Source organism: Schistocerca nitens, chromosome 8 (genome assembly GCF_023898315.1).
Source record: "Schistocerca nitens isolate TAMUIC-IGC-003100 chromosome 8, iqSchNite1.1, whole genome shotgun sequence".
NCBI lineage: Eukaryota > Metazoa > Arthropoda > Insecta > Orthoptera > Acrididae > Schistocerca > Schistocerca nitens.
The window spans coordinates 548,899,925-548,917,516 of record NC_064621.1 but is presented as its reverse complement, the minus strand read 5'-3'; the positions used below and the strand labels follow the sequence as shown (position 1 = coordinate 548,917,516).

The 17,592-nt window shown below is 40.2% G+C and overlaps 1 protein-coding gene across 1 annotated transcript in view; it reads left to right on the top strand.

Moving 5' to 3' along the window:
* Positions 1 to 17,592, top strand: part of LOC126198597 (odorant receptor coreceptor-like) — a 247,733-nt gene that overhangs the window by 151,587 nt on the left and 78,554 nt on the right. Inside the window, exons 4-5 of the mRNA XM_049935048.1 lie at positions 5,691 to 5,790; positions 12,638 to 12,745. Of these exons, the coding sequence (XP_049791005.1) occupies positions 5,691 to 5,790; positions 12,638 to 12,745 (208 nt within the window). The remainder of the gene's footprint in view (positions 1 to 5,690; positions 5,791 to 12,637; positions 12,746 to 17,592) is intronic.

Genomic DNA, 17,592 nt, shown 5'->3' with positions numbered 1-17,592 from the left:
AAGAATAACCAGCTAGAGTAAATTCGCCAAGTGGGGTTTTTTTAATTTTGTCTTCTGTTAGCCAGTGTTCAGTAATACAGAGAACATCTAAGTGTGGCTTTGTTTTTAGGAAGAGATCTATTTCTAGTAACTTATTAAACATTGACTGCACATTATGGTGTAATATTTTAAAGGATAATAGTGACTGTTTTCCAATGGAATGATTTTTGACACCACTCACTGGGTTTTCTTGTAGTTTTGGTTCATGAAAATTTTGCTCTGCACCTGTTTTCCTTTGGTTTGCTGCTAGCAGGGAGCTACTGGTGCTCTTGCCCATAAAAAATCCTGGCTGTGGGCTGGAGGTCTGCGTTTTCGTGTTGAAGATCTTGTCACAGTTTCCAGTGGTACTGATTTGGAGTGTGGTTGCACATTTTTTGCTGTTTCCACTTGGATGTCGTGGGCTGACTGATTTGTGGCACTTGACGAGGTATTTGCATAGGATGTTGTTGGTGACTTAGTACTGACTGTGGATACCTTCTTCTTTTCTAAAACTGTTTCTAGTGTTTTCCTTGATGACCCTGACTGCATATTCACTTTTGTTGTTGTTACTGATGGCTCTTCAGCTCCTGGTGTTGCTGTTGGTTCAGCTGCAGTATTGCTCATTCTTCTGAGATTGTCCACCAAATTAGCTTCATTGGACCACGAATATGTTTGATGTCCTGGTGTAACACGTTTTATGGCACTTCTTGTTACCAGTGGACTTTTGATGGCATTCAGCAGATTAACACACAGTTTCTTTTTCCCATTTTTTTGTAAGTGAAGCCAATGCTTGGTGAAGTCTTTCTGTTGGAGGAAGCTATTTACATCTAAAGCTCTGATGTGTTCACTGTAAGATGCCTTCTGCATCAAGTAACTGTTCATTTGGTAGATTTTGCAGTTTTCATTTGGCATGTCATATCTATACGGTATTGTGCATAGAATTAGTTGTGTGCGCCTAGTTTTTGGCGATCGTTTCATCTAGTGATGTCATAAAACCACGTTTTGATCCATTAGTATTGTTTGCAACAGCTAAGACGACAACATAATCATTTTGTCCTGGACTAGATGTTTTATTTTGTATATTGCATGTTGTTTCTTTGAATACAGCATTTGGCTTTATCAAAGATGTAAATTTATAGCTGGTTGTTGAAATTTCATTCAGTACTTCTGCACAGTTCCTACCGTGACTATCTGAAAGTAACAGTACCTGTTTTGTACTTATACACTTGTTTTGTGTAAATGGCAACTCCTCCTTTATCCATGCTAGATCTGCAAGTGTAAGATGCTAAATTATGCCCATTTATACTGATGCTTTCCATCCCCACAGTTACATGGTGTTCAGACAGACAAAGTATATCGCTATCATTATTATTTTTGAGATTATTAAAGAGATCTTAAGATACTAAGTGTTCCCTCATTGTATCTGTATGAAATAATTCTTTTCACAAGTAATAACCCTAAACTCTTTTTGTCAAATAATTTCCAGCATAGTCACGAAACTAGAAACAAAGAAAGCTTCATGCTGCCTACACACAGGCTTAATCTTTTTGCACAGACTCCACAGTATATGGGAATGAAAGTATACAATAAACTGAAAGACACAAATTTTAGAAAGGTCCAAACTGAGGCAATAAAAAGAGAATTGTATAGCACCCTGGTGCAGAAATGTTATTACTCTGTTGATGAATTTTTTTAATGATCTGACCATCTGAGTGGGATAAAAACAATAATAATAAATAATATTAAGATTTTTTTGTGATTATATAAAAAATATTGTATTCCATGTATAATTTATCATAATTATAAGCTGACAAGTACATAAAATCAATTATTTAGGTTGTACGTTATGAGACAATAAAATTCTGATTATGATCATCTAAACACACAAACAGCTCATCTACTTTATTTTTTATTCCCCTGATACTTTGAAGTACTAAATTGATACTACCCTTAGCTTTATCCCTATTTACTGTACATGAAGTTTCTTTTATTCTATTTTTTCTTGATTACTGTGTCTGGACTTTGGTTTTAACCTAAAAAAACCTGTCTGCATGGTCCCATTAACCACAAGGACCAGGCATTATTGTGCATCTGACGCAGCATGTACTTGTGTGTGGCAACTCTCCAAAAGGACCATCCTGCCACTTGGAAGGCCACAATTTGACCTCTTTCAAACTCCCTCAGTTGGCTGTAGGAAGCATAAGTGCATCTCCACAGCATGGTTGCCTGCTTGCTTCACACGTATGCAACACACTGAGCCTTCTGGTTATGAGCATTCCCTATTAGAAGGTAGACAGATGGTGTTATGATAGTTATGCCACTATGCTGTCTGTTGGCAGACAATGTTGAAACCATTATCAGTAAATCTACTATTCCCCAGGTGGCATATGCTGCCATCAGATCAAAACTGACATAGTCTTTCCAGGTGTACTACTTTTTTCCAGCAGTGTATTAAACATTATGGTAATAGCTTATTGTTAATATATTGTACAGAATAACATACTATGAATTGCTTCTGTTTTATTAATGTATATCTTGACTCATTCCACATCCAAAAAAGCTTCTCTTTCATGATGCAATCATAAGAAAATGTTAAATGACAAGTTTCTTCACCCCCTTGGATACAGTAATTTCCACAATGTGTGTGTACAAAGTTCTTCAATAAAATGCTCTTGTTTTTACTGAAAATGAGAAAATGAAATGAGAGAATGTTCACAATGAGATGTATACTACTATTTAACTTCACAATGGTAAATTATTTGAGTAAGACAAACTTTTAAAACTCTGGCAGCTTTAGGTTCTTTCATCTGTATAAAATTTAAAAAGAACAGGCAGATAAAAATATCTCAAATTTTCTTTCAGCAGTGGCAGATATTCAGATGATGTTCAGGAAAAACGTTTTCCCTACCCCCATGAGATTACTTCTCTATCACAAATTCCACAGATTCTCTTTGGTCTAGTACAATGTTTCTGCACCATCAATCAAGCGAAATGGTATGGTGTGATTTATACTGCTGGCAAGTTGTTTCTACTCTCTACTACATCAAAATGTAGCCAAAACAGACCAACTCTCTGAAAGAGTTTAAGAATTATCAACCGTATCTCTCTATGAATTTGGACAGGAGACAGGTGAATTTCATAAAGTGTTTAGTTCTGGGTAGTTTCCTGGCTCTATGTATGTGACTAACACTGCATATTTTATTTCATTCTGCAACATAATTCCATCTAAATCCATTCCATCTAAATACATTTCCTGCTGTCTAAAGGACAATGTTCACCTGTTTTGAGTACAAACTCAATCCAGTTGTGCAATATTTCGCTTTCTTCCCTTTGTGTGTTCTTTGGAGTACACCACATGAATACAAACACTGTCTATATGCTTCAGCCCCTAATGCTTTCACTTCACTAATAAAGTTCACATATCAAAATTGTTTTTAAGAATGAAAACACATATCACATTTGAGCAAATAGCCAATAAATTTGTCGCAGCACAGCTTTCTGCATGTGTATTACTAATATATGTAACCTAGTGTAGTATTGGATCTGATTTGTGCTACACACACACACACACACACACACACACACACACACACACACACACACACACAAAATAATAAAATAAAAAAACAATGAGTGCCGTTACATGCGTGGCTATTTAGCCAAATATGATATGAAGCTTGAGGCTTGTGATATGTCCCCGAAAATGACTGATGGTGAGAATTAGCTAAGATTACTGCCTGAGTGGACCATGTTTTTGGTCCTAAAACAGTTCCTACTGTTCTTTGACAGCAAATAGAAAGAGTTGCAGGAAGTGAAAGAAGTAAGTTGCCCATCTTTCTGGAATTGCACATATGGTTTTTGTGCTTTGTCCTGAGTATCTCTCAAACAAGAAGTGACACAGTGAAATAATGACTGCCAAATATTTCATAATATATCTACAGTCACTTTGTTACCTGCTAGCATTTAATAACAATGATATAGTTGATGTGACATAAAATCATTGAGTTATTTAGTTCATAGGGAGTTTTCAAGGTGTTAAGCAGTTGTCCATGTCAGATGACTGACCAGTGCATGTTTGATAATACTGTATTTGTCCACAGTGGGTGGGGAGTCTACGATGGCCTTTATTACTGTGACCATTTGTCCACTGAAGGCAGAAACCACATAGTTTTACCTGATCTCGTCCAATGGGTCTGGACTCATTGGTTCTCCAATTGTGTGAACCACACTTATAGATTCTTCTGTCAGATTAGCAGTGACTTTGTAGCCACTGGATTAATTATGGCATTTGTTGCTGGGTCAGAAGAGCTTCCTAATTTTGGAGTATGTGGGTAGTGAGTGGCAAGGATGGATTTTATATGGCACAGTTACTACAAGTAGGTGTACACAATGTATATATTGTGAAAACTTATGTATCTCACATCATATTATTACCAGTACATGTTCCAGAGTCATCAAAATGAAACAGATTACAACAATCCATTGCTAATATATTTCATAATTTCAATCTGAACATAGCTAAAGAACTTTCAACCCTTCTTATAAAATGGAGACATTAATTGTTATAGATCACAGAAATAACCTTAGGCTGAAATAATGAGTGAAGATACCAGTGTTAATATTAATCATCATGTCACTACAAACTAGTCATAACACTTTCCAAGCATAATTTGTGCTGTGCACAGTATCATTGACTTTGGGTCCTCAAATAGTATGCTTATGTCATAAATGAAGATTGCCATTTTTAAACAGTCCTTTACAAGCATTAGAAGGTCATTTGTTTTGTTTTGGAACAGGAGAGGATCTATTTCTAAACATTTAAACATTCCATCCATTATGTTCTCCATTATGCACAATGTGCAGCTGAACATAACATGCTTGATTTCAATGGCTGCTCCACTATCCAAGCCATTTGGATCCTCCGCTCCACCACCAGAATTTGTGAACTGCACAGCTGACAGTTATCCTTACAACACATTCTCCACTCCCAAAATTATCCTAGTCTCGATCTTTGGTAAAATATTGACCCCACACCCTCCAGCCAACAGTTTCTACCCCCTCTGACCTATCACTTTCTCAGTATTCCTGCCTCCCACACTTTTTGTGTGCTGCCCTCTGCCTACACACTCACCCACCTCTCTCCACTCCCACCCCCCCCCCCCTCCCTGCCACCACCTTTCTCCACTCTCCCCACCTCCCTGCCACATAGACTCCCATGGACTGCTATCCCTTCTCTTTCCCCGCCCCCTCCACATTGCTGTTTCCATCCCACGTGACAGTTGCATTTTCATCTGAGCTGCCAGATACGGCAGTCATGTGTGCATGAGGTGTGCTCGCTTGTGTGAATGAAAGTGCGTGTGCGTGTGTTTCTCTTTCTTTGTCTGATGAGGGATGTGGCTGAAAGCTAACATGTGTCTTTTAATTGTGCCTATCTGCAACTTAATGTGTCATCTTTATGGTAAGTAGCAATCTATCTTATCCTTACATAGTTAATATTGGAACAAAAATAATTTTTGTATGATGTTCTGTAAAAAAAAAATCCTCAATGAGCTGTATAAATGAACCAATGTAAATGTATGGAGAGCTGTGGGGCATTAAGTCATTCTAAAACATAACTATTTATCTGTCCAGGTTCAATTTTGTATATGACAAACATATATTTGCTATTGCAGGATGATTTCTGAAATTGAATTTATGCACTGGTCTGCATTCATGATCAATTTCTGTGTCTTACTCATCATATTCAGCTTTGCTGCATTTGAAGTAACATCTGTAAGTACGAAGATAAAAATGTGATATAAATTCACTATAAGAAATGAGCACTATTTTAACTAGCTTCTAGCTACACTAATCCTCAAGGTCTACTGTCCTTCTGCCCATCCCCCCCCCCCCTATCCCCTACCCCCTCCCCCCTCCCCACCCCACCCAGCCTCATATTGTACCTCCATCAGATTATTTCTGCCATCTATAAAACTTTTATTTAATTTTAATTTTCACCTGTGTTACTTACATATTTTCTGTTGCTCTTAAGCAGAACACAGAGCTTTGACGAAGCTCCATCAACACACTCAACTCTGCAAACGGTTTCCTCTCTTTGTTCACTTGTTCTTCCAGTGTCCTCGTCCATGATGTCCTTGGTCTTCCACATTTCCTTTTACACTGTGTGTTCCAGCATAGAGCTCATCTCTGGATATCACATTTGACCAAAATATTTTAAGAAATTACCAAAGACATATATTGAGGAAGACTTGCACACTCTTGGTGATTGTAGAGATAACCTTCCAAGGTTCATGTCCATATAGCAGCACTGCTTTTCATTTTTGTTCTAAACATTCATAGTTTATTTGCTATGGAAATCTCTTTGTCCTCCATAATGGATGCCCCATTGACTTTTTGAATTCTTGCTCTGACACTAGCAGCTGCTCCTCTGCCTTCAGTAACAATAGTCCCAAGGTATGTGAACATGTTTACCTCATTGTTCACTCTCAGCTTTCTCATATCTCTTGTACTGATTTTCATTATCTTCATCTTGGTGGCATTCACTTTTGGCCCAACAACATTGACTTCATGTTCAAGGTCCTGCAGCTTTGCTTCCATGTCAACATGGTGCTGCAGGAGAAGACAGATGTCATTGGCAAAATTCAGCTCTTGCATTCACTCAGTTAGTCCGCATTGTATTCCCCACTTCTTCTTCTCCTTCTCCACCACTTTCCTCATCATTTCATCAAGGACCATTAAAAAAACAGTTAGAGAAAAGCATAGAAAGGGAATTGTAGGAAATGGCATCCTCTCCCCACCTATGATGTCTCAGTTGAGAGCAAGTGCCAAGGTTCATTGGTGGCAGCCCAACATGGCAGTCAGTTGCCGTAGGCTAATAACCTGCTTAAAATCAATATATTAAAGAAACTAAGAGAAGTAGCCATTTTCACCTGAAATTTTCTAAAGTTGTTGACTTTCTTTTCTGTAGGTTCTTATCCATTATTAATCACTTCTTTCCATTTTTTGTCACCACCAACAGCTACCTCATCTCTGCTCCAACGTTCAGTCTGTGAAACCTTTCTCTTTAAATTTTTCACAGTCATCTATGCCAGTCCTAATTTCTCAAGCTGTCGAATGTTCTATGTTGCCAGTATTTCATACATGATTTCCATTTTGTCTTACCCGACTTGTCTCCATTAACTTGGATACCTGGGCAGTTCTCCTGCACAATACTTACTACTAGTGTCCTCTGTAACCTTTTCTGGAAATGGAAAAAAGAACACATTGACACCGGTGTGTCAGACCCACCATACTTGCTCCGGACACTACGAGAGGGCTGTACAAGCAATGATCACACGCACGGCACAGCGGACACACCAGGAACCGCGGTGTTGGCCGTTGAATGGCGCTAGCTGCGCAGCATTTGTGCACCGCCGCCGTCAGTGTCAGTCAGTTTGCCGTGGCATACGGAGCTCCATCGCAGTCTTTAACACTGGTAGCATGCCGCAACAGCGTGGACGTGAACCGTATGTGCAGTTGACGGACTTTGAGCGAGGGCGTATAGTGGGCATGCGGGAGGCCGGGTGGACGTACCGCAGAATTGCTCACCACGTGGGGCGTGAGGTCTCCACAGTACATCGATGTTGTCGCCAGTGGTCGGCGGAAGGTGCACGTGCCCGTCGACCTGGGACCGGACCGCAGCGACGCACGGATGCACGCCAAGACCGTAGGATCCTACGCAGTGCCGTAGGGGACCGCACCGCCACTTCCCAGCAAATTAGGGACACTGTTGCTCCTGGGGTATCGGCGAGGACCATTCGCAACCGTCTCCATGAAGCTGGGCTACGGTCCCGCACACCGTTAGGCCGTCTTCCGCTCACGCCCCAACATCGTGCAGCCCGCCTCCAGTGGTGTCGCGACAGGCGTGAATGGAGGGACGAATGGAGACGTGTCGTCTTCAGCGATGAGAGTCGCTTCTGCCTTGGTGCCAATGATGGTCATATGCGTGTTTGGCGCCGTGCAGGTGAGTGCCACAATCAGGACTGCATACGACTGAGGCCACACAGGGCCAACACCCGGCATCATGGTGTGGGGAGCGATCTCCTACACTGGCCGTACACCACTGGTGATCGTCGAGGGGACACTGAATAGTGCACGGTACATCCAAACCGTCATCGAACCCATCGTTCTACCATTCCTAGACCGGCAAGGGAACTTGCTGTTCCAACAGGACAATGCACGTCCGCATGTATCCCGTGCCACCCAACGTGCTCTAGAAGGTGTAAGTCAACTACCCTGGCCAGCAAGATCTCCGGATCTGTCCCCCATTGAGCATGTTTGGGACTGGATGAAGCGTCGTCTCACGCGGTCTGCACGTCCAGCACGAACGCTGGTCCAACTGAGGCGCCAGGTGGAAATGGCATGGCAAGCCGTTCCACAGGACTACATCCAGCATCTCTACGATCGTCTCCATGGGAGAATAGCAGCCTGCATTGCTGCGAAAGGTGGATATACTCTGTACTAGTGCCGACATTCTGCATGCTCTGTTGCCTGTGTCTATGTGCCTGTGGTTCTGTCAGTGTGATCATGTGATGTATCTGACCCCAGGAATGTGTCAATAAAGTTTCCCCTTCCTGGGACAATGAATTCACGGTGTTCTTATTTCAATTTCCAGGAGTATATATATATATATATATATATATATAAAAAACAAAGATGATGTGACTTACCAAATGAAAGTCCTGGCAGGTCGACAGACACACAAACAAACACAAACATACACACAAAATTCAAGCTTTCGCAACAAACTGTTGCCTCATCAGGAAAGAGGGAAGGAGAGGGAAAGACGAAAGGATGTGGGTTTTAAGGGAGAGGGTAAGGAGTCATTCCAATCCCGGGAGCGGAAAGACTTACCTTAGGGGGAAAAAAGGACGGGTATACACTCGCACACACACACACACATATCCATCCACACATATACAGACACAAGCAGACATATTTAAATATGGTTACTTGCTGCCACTCATACCTCACCTGTCATTCAACATCATCTTTGCCTCTTCACTTCTGCCTCGACTGACATCTCTGCCCAAACTCTTTGTCTTTAAATATGTCTGCTTGTGAGATGTCTGCTTGTGTCTGTGTGTGTGTGTGTGTGTGTGTGTGTGTGTGTGTGTGTGTGTGTGTGCGCGCGCGCGAGTGTATACCCGTCCTTTTTTCCCCCTAAGGTAAGTCTTTCCGCTCCCGGGATTGGAATGACTCCTTACCCTCTCCCCTAAAACCCACATCCTTTCGTCTTTCCCTCTCCTTGCCTCTTTCCTGATGAGGCAACAGTTTGTTGCCAAAGCTTGAATTTTGTGTGTATGTTTGTGTTTGTTTGTGTGTCTGTCGACCTGCCAGCACTTTCATTTGGTAAGTCACATCATATATATATATATATATATATATATATATATATATATATATATATATATATATATTTTTTTTTTTTTTTTTATGAAAGGAACAGCCAATCCTGAGGAAAAGCATTTCTCTCATCTTATTTGTGTGTGTGTTTACTCGCATCAAGTAATTAACAGTTTTTTATCTGCTTACATTTCATTGTTAAATTATTAAGATTTTTGAACATTCCTAACACCATTATCCTATGAACTTTGTTTCTAATACCGTAACACATGTTGTGACACTTTCTGCATAGTGATAAAATACATGGTCAAATTTGGCTCACTTTTTGCCTGAGGAGACAATCACACACCACCATGATACATGTCTGAAATTCTGTCAGCATTGTTCACGTGCTACCTGAAATGTTGTTATTATAGAGCTGTAGAGTTTTATCTGAAATAGTGATTGTCCATACACGTTACTTTAAACCAATGTTCATTAGCTTGAAATGCTAGTGCAGATTACTATTTACATTTACTCTTCACATTGTGAGTGAGCAGCTGCAACAATAAATCCTGCAAGAGTGTGATAAACAAGAGAGTTATAGCCTAAATCAATGCACTGTAACTTAAAATTAGAAATGAAATGGATGTGCAGAAACTACTCAATATCTGGCCTATCTCGTACTGAACAAGAGGCAAATTATGGTGAATGAACACAAATTTCTTTGCACTAACAGGTAATAAGTGATTTTGCTTGTCTTTGTAAATTAAGCCAGCTTCAGAGAAAAGTTTGTCACTATATACACTGCTGCAGGGTACTGAAAGATTAATTCTGGCAAACTTTTTCAAGTTCAAGTACTGTGTCACATTGTCTGACAAACAGATACTGCAGTTGATTTGAACAGTCCTCGTATAACGGTCAATTTTGCTTGCAGTCATGTTTTTTCCCTGACCATCACGCTGTCTATTATTAATTTCAGTTGCCACCTCATTAATGCGATTCCAAAATTTGTCATCTGATGCTGATATCTTGCACCAACTGATGCTCTGGTAAATTTAGCTCCTTTTGAATCACCAAGAGGTTTTCTTGAGTTAAGCTCAAATGATTATAGTACATCATGGACACAGCCAAGTAGAAATATCTCTAGTCAGCCGTGATCACCAGACAACTATTGGTCATTCCTGCTTCTTCAGGCTGGACGTTCAATGGCTCCGTTACAATCCTCTCAATCAAATGGATGGAATATTTAGCAGAATCATACTTAGCCACTCAAACACCTTTCACCGTGTTTGTGCCACTGGCATGAATGAGTCAATGTATTTTGCTTTCGTCAATATATAAATGATCTGCAAGAGTATTAAGCTAACGTGCTACGATTCTTCTGCTGTCAGAACACATAAAATGCTTCAGAAAACAACCAGTGAATTGTAACACTCAGGAGCCTGACATTTTTATGCAAATAACTCCATATACCAGAAGTTACAGAGGCCATGAGAGCACCTAAAATACTTGTTTTGATTTTTTCATAAATTCTGTTGCATACGTCAGGAACAATTTTTTTAAGACTGTATGAACAGCTTGGTATTTTATAGCACAGTAAAACTTGTTATAGGAGTATTGTAATGCAAGTCCTTTCTATGACTAATAATGACTCATTGTCTAGAGAACAATTTTTGCCATTAAAAAAGACAATTTTTTTTTTGATTTTGGATGATTTACAGCCCTAAACAGTTTACTTTCAAAAGATTCTGCCTAGTCAGTTGGTTTTCTGTCAGATGAACTTGTACCAGGGATGCCTAAAAGATGGTCCATTCAGGGAAGTGACTGTATTTCTATTAACTGCTTGGAATTTATCTGGTCTTTTGCTACAACGATTCAAAACAAAAGAATGAAAGACAAGCTAATGGTGATGTACAAACTCACTACAACAAACAGAAAACAAGTGTCTTAAACTAGACTCCCCATGTAAAACGGATCTCCCAGTCTCTTGGCTCTCCATTCTCCTCAGCTTTAATGGGAATGAGTTTGAATTGTAGTTCAGGCTTGCACTCTTTAGCAGAGTGCCTAAGTTGCTCATTGCACTTCTTACTTACCAGTTTGGCATTACATATTTTGACAATGGAACAAGTTTTTACATTTGGATTTAAAGTTAATATTGAGTTAACAAAATGGAGGCAACAGTTCCATAAACTTGAGCCCCTCTGGTTGCTTAATCTGGACCCCTGACTATGCACATTGCCTTTCTTGATGTCCTCTGCTTGTCTTATCTACAAGGAAACCAAATGAATCCAAACTTGCTGTCATTTTTGCTTACAGCTCAGTCTATGCAATTCTTCTGTTTCATAATTTGATGCACTGTTTCTCCAGAATTTATATATGGCAATGCAGCTTCTGTTTTGACTTGCTAATTGTCCAGTCAGACACAGCTCTTTATGTTTAACAAAATGTACATTTTTATCTCAATTAAGTAATAAGTACCAATTCTTTGTACTAGGTATACACTTAATTCAGACTGAACTGGATATTGCTACAATTTTGTTTGGTAGCACTAATTCACAACTATCGGGGTCATACTGAAGAAGTATGAGATTAATTAATACAATCAGAACTTGCAAAAATTCATAAACAAATTAATACTAGTGGCTGTTATCTTGACTTCCATACCTAGCCAGAAAGTTTTATCCTATATTTTAGGTTCTTAGACAAAAGTAGTTATAGTTTGACTACACTACCATATACTCTATGAATCACTGTGTGTGTGTGTGTGTGTGTGTGTGTGGTGTGGGTGTGGGTGTGTGTGTGTGTGTGTGTGTGTGTGTGTGTGTGTGTGTGTGTGTGTGTGTGTGTGTGATGTTCTTTATATCTTGTTTCATTTAAAATATTCAATATCTCTACTGTGACAGAATAAATTACTGAGTTGGACATAGTGTGATCAGTTTTATAACCACACTCTTTTTTTAAAAAAATAAGTTACTTACGTTCATGCAATAATTTCTTCTCAAGTCCTCAAGTCATAAAACTCCACAATGCTAATTAACTGGAGAATATTAGTAACATTTACATTTGTTGATGTTAGAATGCATTGCTGTACTTATTCTGCATGATGTTTCAGAATGTACATATTTTTTAAACTATTAGCTCATCATTATCATGGAAAAGTTACACTTTGTTTATGGAAAACAGTTATCAATTAAGTACTGATAATAGCGCATATTTTAGATTTCAAGGCTTTGTAACATGCATAATATTTCAGGGGACTTCAACTTCTCCAGCAAAAGTGGTGAATCTTGCAGAATATCTACTGGTTTCTATACTGCAGATGTTTCTGCTGTGTGACTGTGGAGATAAATTAGTTGATCAGGTAAATAGTGACCTATCTTTGTAACAATTGCTAATTTTGCATAGTCATTGTCAGACTGAAAATGATTTCTTGGTACTCAACACATACCTGATTTATGACAAATATATGAAACATCAAGTACCAACTGTTCTCTATGATGAATACACACTGCCAAAAACATCACATCACAGTGAATCTCATATTTGTGTTGAGATTTCCGAGATAAGATCAACAGTAGAACAAAAGAATTTGAGACTTCAGCTGCACCAAGTGAATGTTACTGACAAGGCATTTTATAATATAACAATGTGTTTTTCAGATGAATAGCAACAGCCAGAATCATAAGAATTAACTGGTGCCTTGTCATATAATTTGTAAGTAACAAGCTCGTCAGGAAAAAAGCATAATGGCAATTGACAAACTGCCTGTTGGCTTCTGTCTCGGGTTCTTCAGCCGACGTTCATCTAATGATTTTATTGATGTTTCGGCAGCACGAGTGGCTGGCATTGTCAAAGCTTCACCCTCCATTGCCGGTGGTGAACTGGAGCCAAGCTCGCGGCCGTAGACTATATGTATCTGGCGTGCCAACGTCTGACGGCTTCTACGCGCTCATTTCCATTGGGGTTCTCCTCTTGCTACCTGTGACGGTCGTTCATTGCAGTACGGGAAGCCAGGATCCATTTACCTTAAGGCTTTCCTCTTTCTTGTTGAAGCTGTTCACATGTTTTTGTACTTCTACAGCTTCTCTGAAAAAGCACGTGTGATAGTGCTTCTCTACATTCAGAACTTCCGCGTCGGTGAATTTTATTATGTGGTTGGTCTCACTCTGTGCATGCTCTGCCACGGCTGATTTCTCCACTTACCCCAACCTGCAATGTCGCTTATGTTCTTTGATCCTGGTGTTGAAGGATTGTCCAGTCATTCCGACATAAACTTTTCCCCATGTGCATGGTATCAGTATATTCCCAACATTGTAAGTGGGACCATCTTTTTCTTTGCCTCTAAGACACTCTTTGATCTTCCTTGTCAGTTTGAAAATTGTCTTTACACCATGTTTGCACAATATACGGCCGATTCTGTCCATCCCCCTGGGATTGTATGGCAGAAAGGCCATACCCGACATTTCTTTTTATGATCCTTTACTTTGCCGAGTGTTTGGCTCTGTTACACTTCTAATGTAATTTGTGGAGTACCCATTGCTCCTCATAACACTTTCCATTTCATGTCTGAGGTGCTGCGGCTCACATATTTGTCCTGCTTGCGTTACAAGTGCATTAATCATGCCTCTTTTCTGGCTCGGGTGGTGGTTTGATAATTTGTGCAGGTATCGGTCCGTGTGTGTCAGTTTTCGATACACGCCGTGTCCCAGGTTTTTGCCACCCCTTGTGACTTGCACATCTAGAAATGGCAGTTTTTTGTCCTTTTCTACTTCCATGGTAAATTTTACGTTGGTATGGAGGCTGTTCAAGTGTCTTAGGAAGTCACCGAGCTGTTCTTCACCATGGTTCCACACAATGAAAGTATCATTGACATATCTGTACCACACCTTGACCAACAACGGAAGAAGAAAACGTAATTCATGTTCTCTCTCACCTTTCTGTCATAGTGCTGAGATGAAGGTGCTACACCGAAGTTCTTGAAATGTAGTGCCTATTTACCACCGCCCAAGCACATCGTATCTATGACAGAATGGAATGAGCTTTTCTTCGTGAGCAAATTCATACAACACGGAGAGACTTGGCAAGAACAGATCAGGAACTTCTGGACATTTTCTATCAACTAAGTAGCAGAATGCATCAAGACGACTGGGACAGGATCGACAGCATCACTCACAGGAGCATGCAGAACATACTTGAGCGCTGCACCGAGCAACAGAAGTAAAAGTTTGAAAGATGCCGGAAGCAGGCCAACAAGGCGATTCCTGACATGTCACACACAGTGGTCAACCTCACTGAATGACAACTGACCGAAGAGGAAGTGCCTGTTCTTCAAAAAGGAGCCACTTTTCACACTAATGAGAAAGTGAACGGGCATAACTGTCAGATCTGGTGTGCAAAGCATCCACACGAATGCACTGAATTTGAGCATGATTCCCCAAAGGTAGATGTTTTTTGTACCAAAAAGAAGGCAGTGGTGGCCTACTTCTTCATGGAACAATTCGAAGCACAGACACTGGACTTCGTGACTTACAAACCTAAGGTGTGGTGCAGATATGTCGATGATACTTTTGTCGTGTGGAGCCATGATGAAGAACAGCTCGGTGACTTCCTAAGACACCTGAACAGCCTCTATGCCAACGTAAAATTTACCATGGAAATAGAAAAGGACAAAAAACTGCCATTTCTAGATGTGCTGGTCACAAGGGATAGCGAAAACCCAGGACACAGCACGTATTGAAAACCAACACACATGGACCAATACCTGCACAAACTATCAAACCACCACCCGAGCCAGAAAAGAGGTATGATTAATATGCTTGTAACATGAGCAGGACGAATATGTGAGCCGCAGCACCTCAGACACGAAATGCAACAACTGGAAAGTATTCTGAGGAGCAATGGGTACTCCACAAATTATATTACAAGTGTAACAGAGCCAAACACTCGGCAAAGTAAGGAATCATAAAAAGAAATGTCGAGTACAGCCTTTCTGCCATACATTCCCAGAGTGACAACCATAATGGGCCATATATTGTGAAAACATGGCGTAAAGACAATTTTCAAACTGACAAGGAAGATCAAAGAGTGTCTTAGATTGGCAAAGGAGAAAAGGGACCCACTTGCAATGTGAGGGTTATATCGTATATCATGCACATGTGGAAAAGTTTATGTCGGAATGACTGGACGATCAATCAACACCAGGATTAAAGAACATAAGCGACATTGCAGGTTGGGGCAAGTGGAGAAATTGGCCATGGCAGAGCACACACTGAGTGAGACCAATCACATAATAAAATTCGCTGACACGAAAGTTCTGGTTGTAGAGAAGCACTATCACATGAGCTTGTTCAGAGAAGCTGTGGAAATACAAACACATGCGAACAGCTTCAACAAGAAAGAGGAAAGCCTTAAGGTAAACAGGTCTTGGCTTCCCATACTGCAGCGAATGACTGTCACAGGTAGCAGGAGGAGAACCACACTGGAAATGACCGTGGAGAAGCCTTCAGACGTTGGCTCCAGTTCACCATCGGCAATGGAGGGCGAAGCTTTGACAATGCCAGCCCCTCGTGCTGGCAAAACATCAGTAAAAATCATTAGATGAACATCGGCCGAAGAACCCGAGACAGAAGCCAATAGGCAGTTTGTCAACAAGTGACCACGAAAGCCTTAACAATTTTGTATAATGGCAATTGTTAGTGACCTCTGACTAAGATCATTTTATGCGCATATCGACCGCATAATGCCTCAAACAAAAAGTATCTGAGACATTAACAAATTTTACTCTTTGTGTGACACATGAGGAGCTTTGCTATGGCACTTGCCCATGAAGGCATTTTCCACAATTATTTACTGTGCTCTCACTGCATGGGAACAACAGACAAAACTTCACCTAGTCAAATGGTGACGGTAGCTCCCTATACTGCCAGGTCTACTGTTCACTCTGTTGAATTGTAGCCACTCATCAAATAAAAAAGTGCATAATCCAGCATGTTCCAAATACAGGATGAAGAAACTGATGTTCTGTCCCTGTCCTTCTCTCGAAAATGCTGAGAACATATTTTGCCACATATGGATGGCTTGTAATATTTCCTTCTTGCAGCATTCAACTAGAGTGCTGTTCGAGTGGTACTGACAGAAATTCTAAATTCAAATTACAGACATAAAGCCACTACAGTAAAGTTATGTCCCTTTCTCCCTTGCAGTGCAAGGATGAAAATGGGTGGAGCCCCATCCTGCTGAAAGATGAACGGAGAGTCCAATTGCATTTGAGGCATAAGCCATTACTGCAATATGTCCAAGTAGGAATATCCAGTGACAGTGCTCTTGGCAAAGAAGAATGGCCTGTAAAGTTTTCGATGTGACAAGGCACAAAAAACATTTACCTTTGGGGAATCATGTTCAAATTCAGTGCATTCGTGTGGATGCTTTGTACCCCAGATCTGACAGTTATGCCCGTTCACTTTCTCATTAATGTGAAAAGTGGCTTGATCACTAAAAATTAAGAGATCAAAAATGCCATCCCCATCCTCATTCAATTGTTGCAGCTGTGAACAAAACTCAAAATGCTTGTCTTTGTTGTCATCACTGAGCTTCTGCACTAGCTCCAATTTGAATGATTTCTTTGGACTCCTTATGAATGTCTCTCTTATGTGCTCCACATTCACTTCACTCACACTGGGATGTCCACTTCTCTTTGCCGGGCACAAGCAACTCATCGTAAAGAATTTATTGTGGCAGTGATAAACAGCCTTCCTTGTTGGTGGCTTCTTACCATACTTGGTTCTAAACAGCTGTAGCACACTTGTTTTTGTCGAACTCCAACACACAGAAAGCGCACTCGCCATGATGGCAACTAGCGCTGACTATCGGCACATTACCAAACTACGCTGTGGCAGTATACATGAAAAAACTTTCTGGGTTTCTCTTCAAAATGACATATGTATCATATCTATACAATGTTTGGGTCTTGTGCAATAAATAATTGAAAATGTTTCCGGACTTTATGTACAGCCTGTATATTCCCAAAGGTATCATGAAATATGTTAAATTTTAAATTAGCATCAGGTTCCCTCACAACTCATCCCAGTCTAACTGCTGCAAGCTTTCCCTAAAATTTTCAGTTGTTAAATCATTAATTGAATGCACTATTTCAGATGACTGTTTTGCATTACTGTATGGAGCTTTATCATATACTGTAACTAGCTGTGC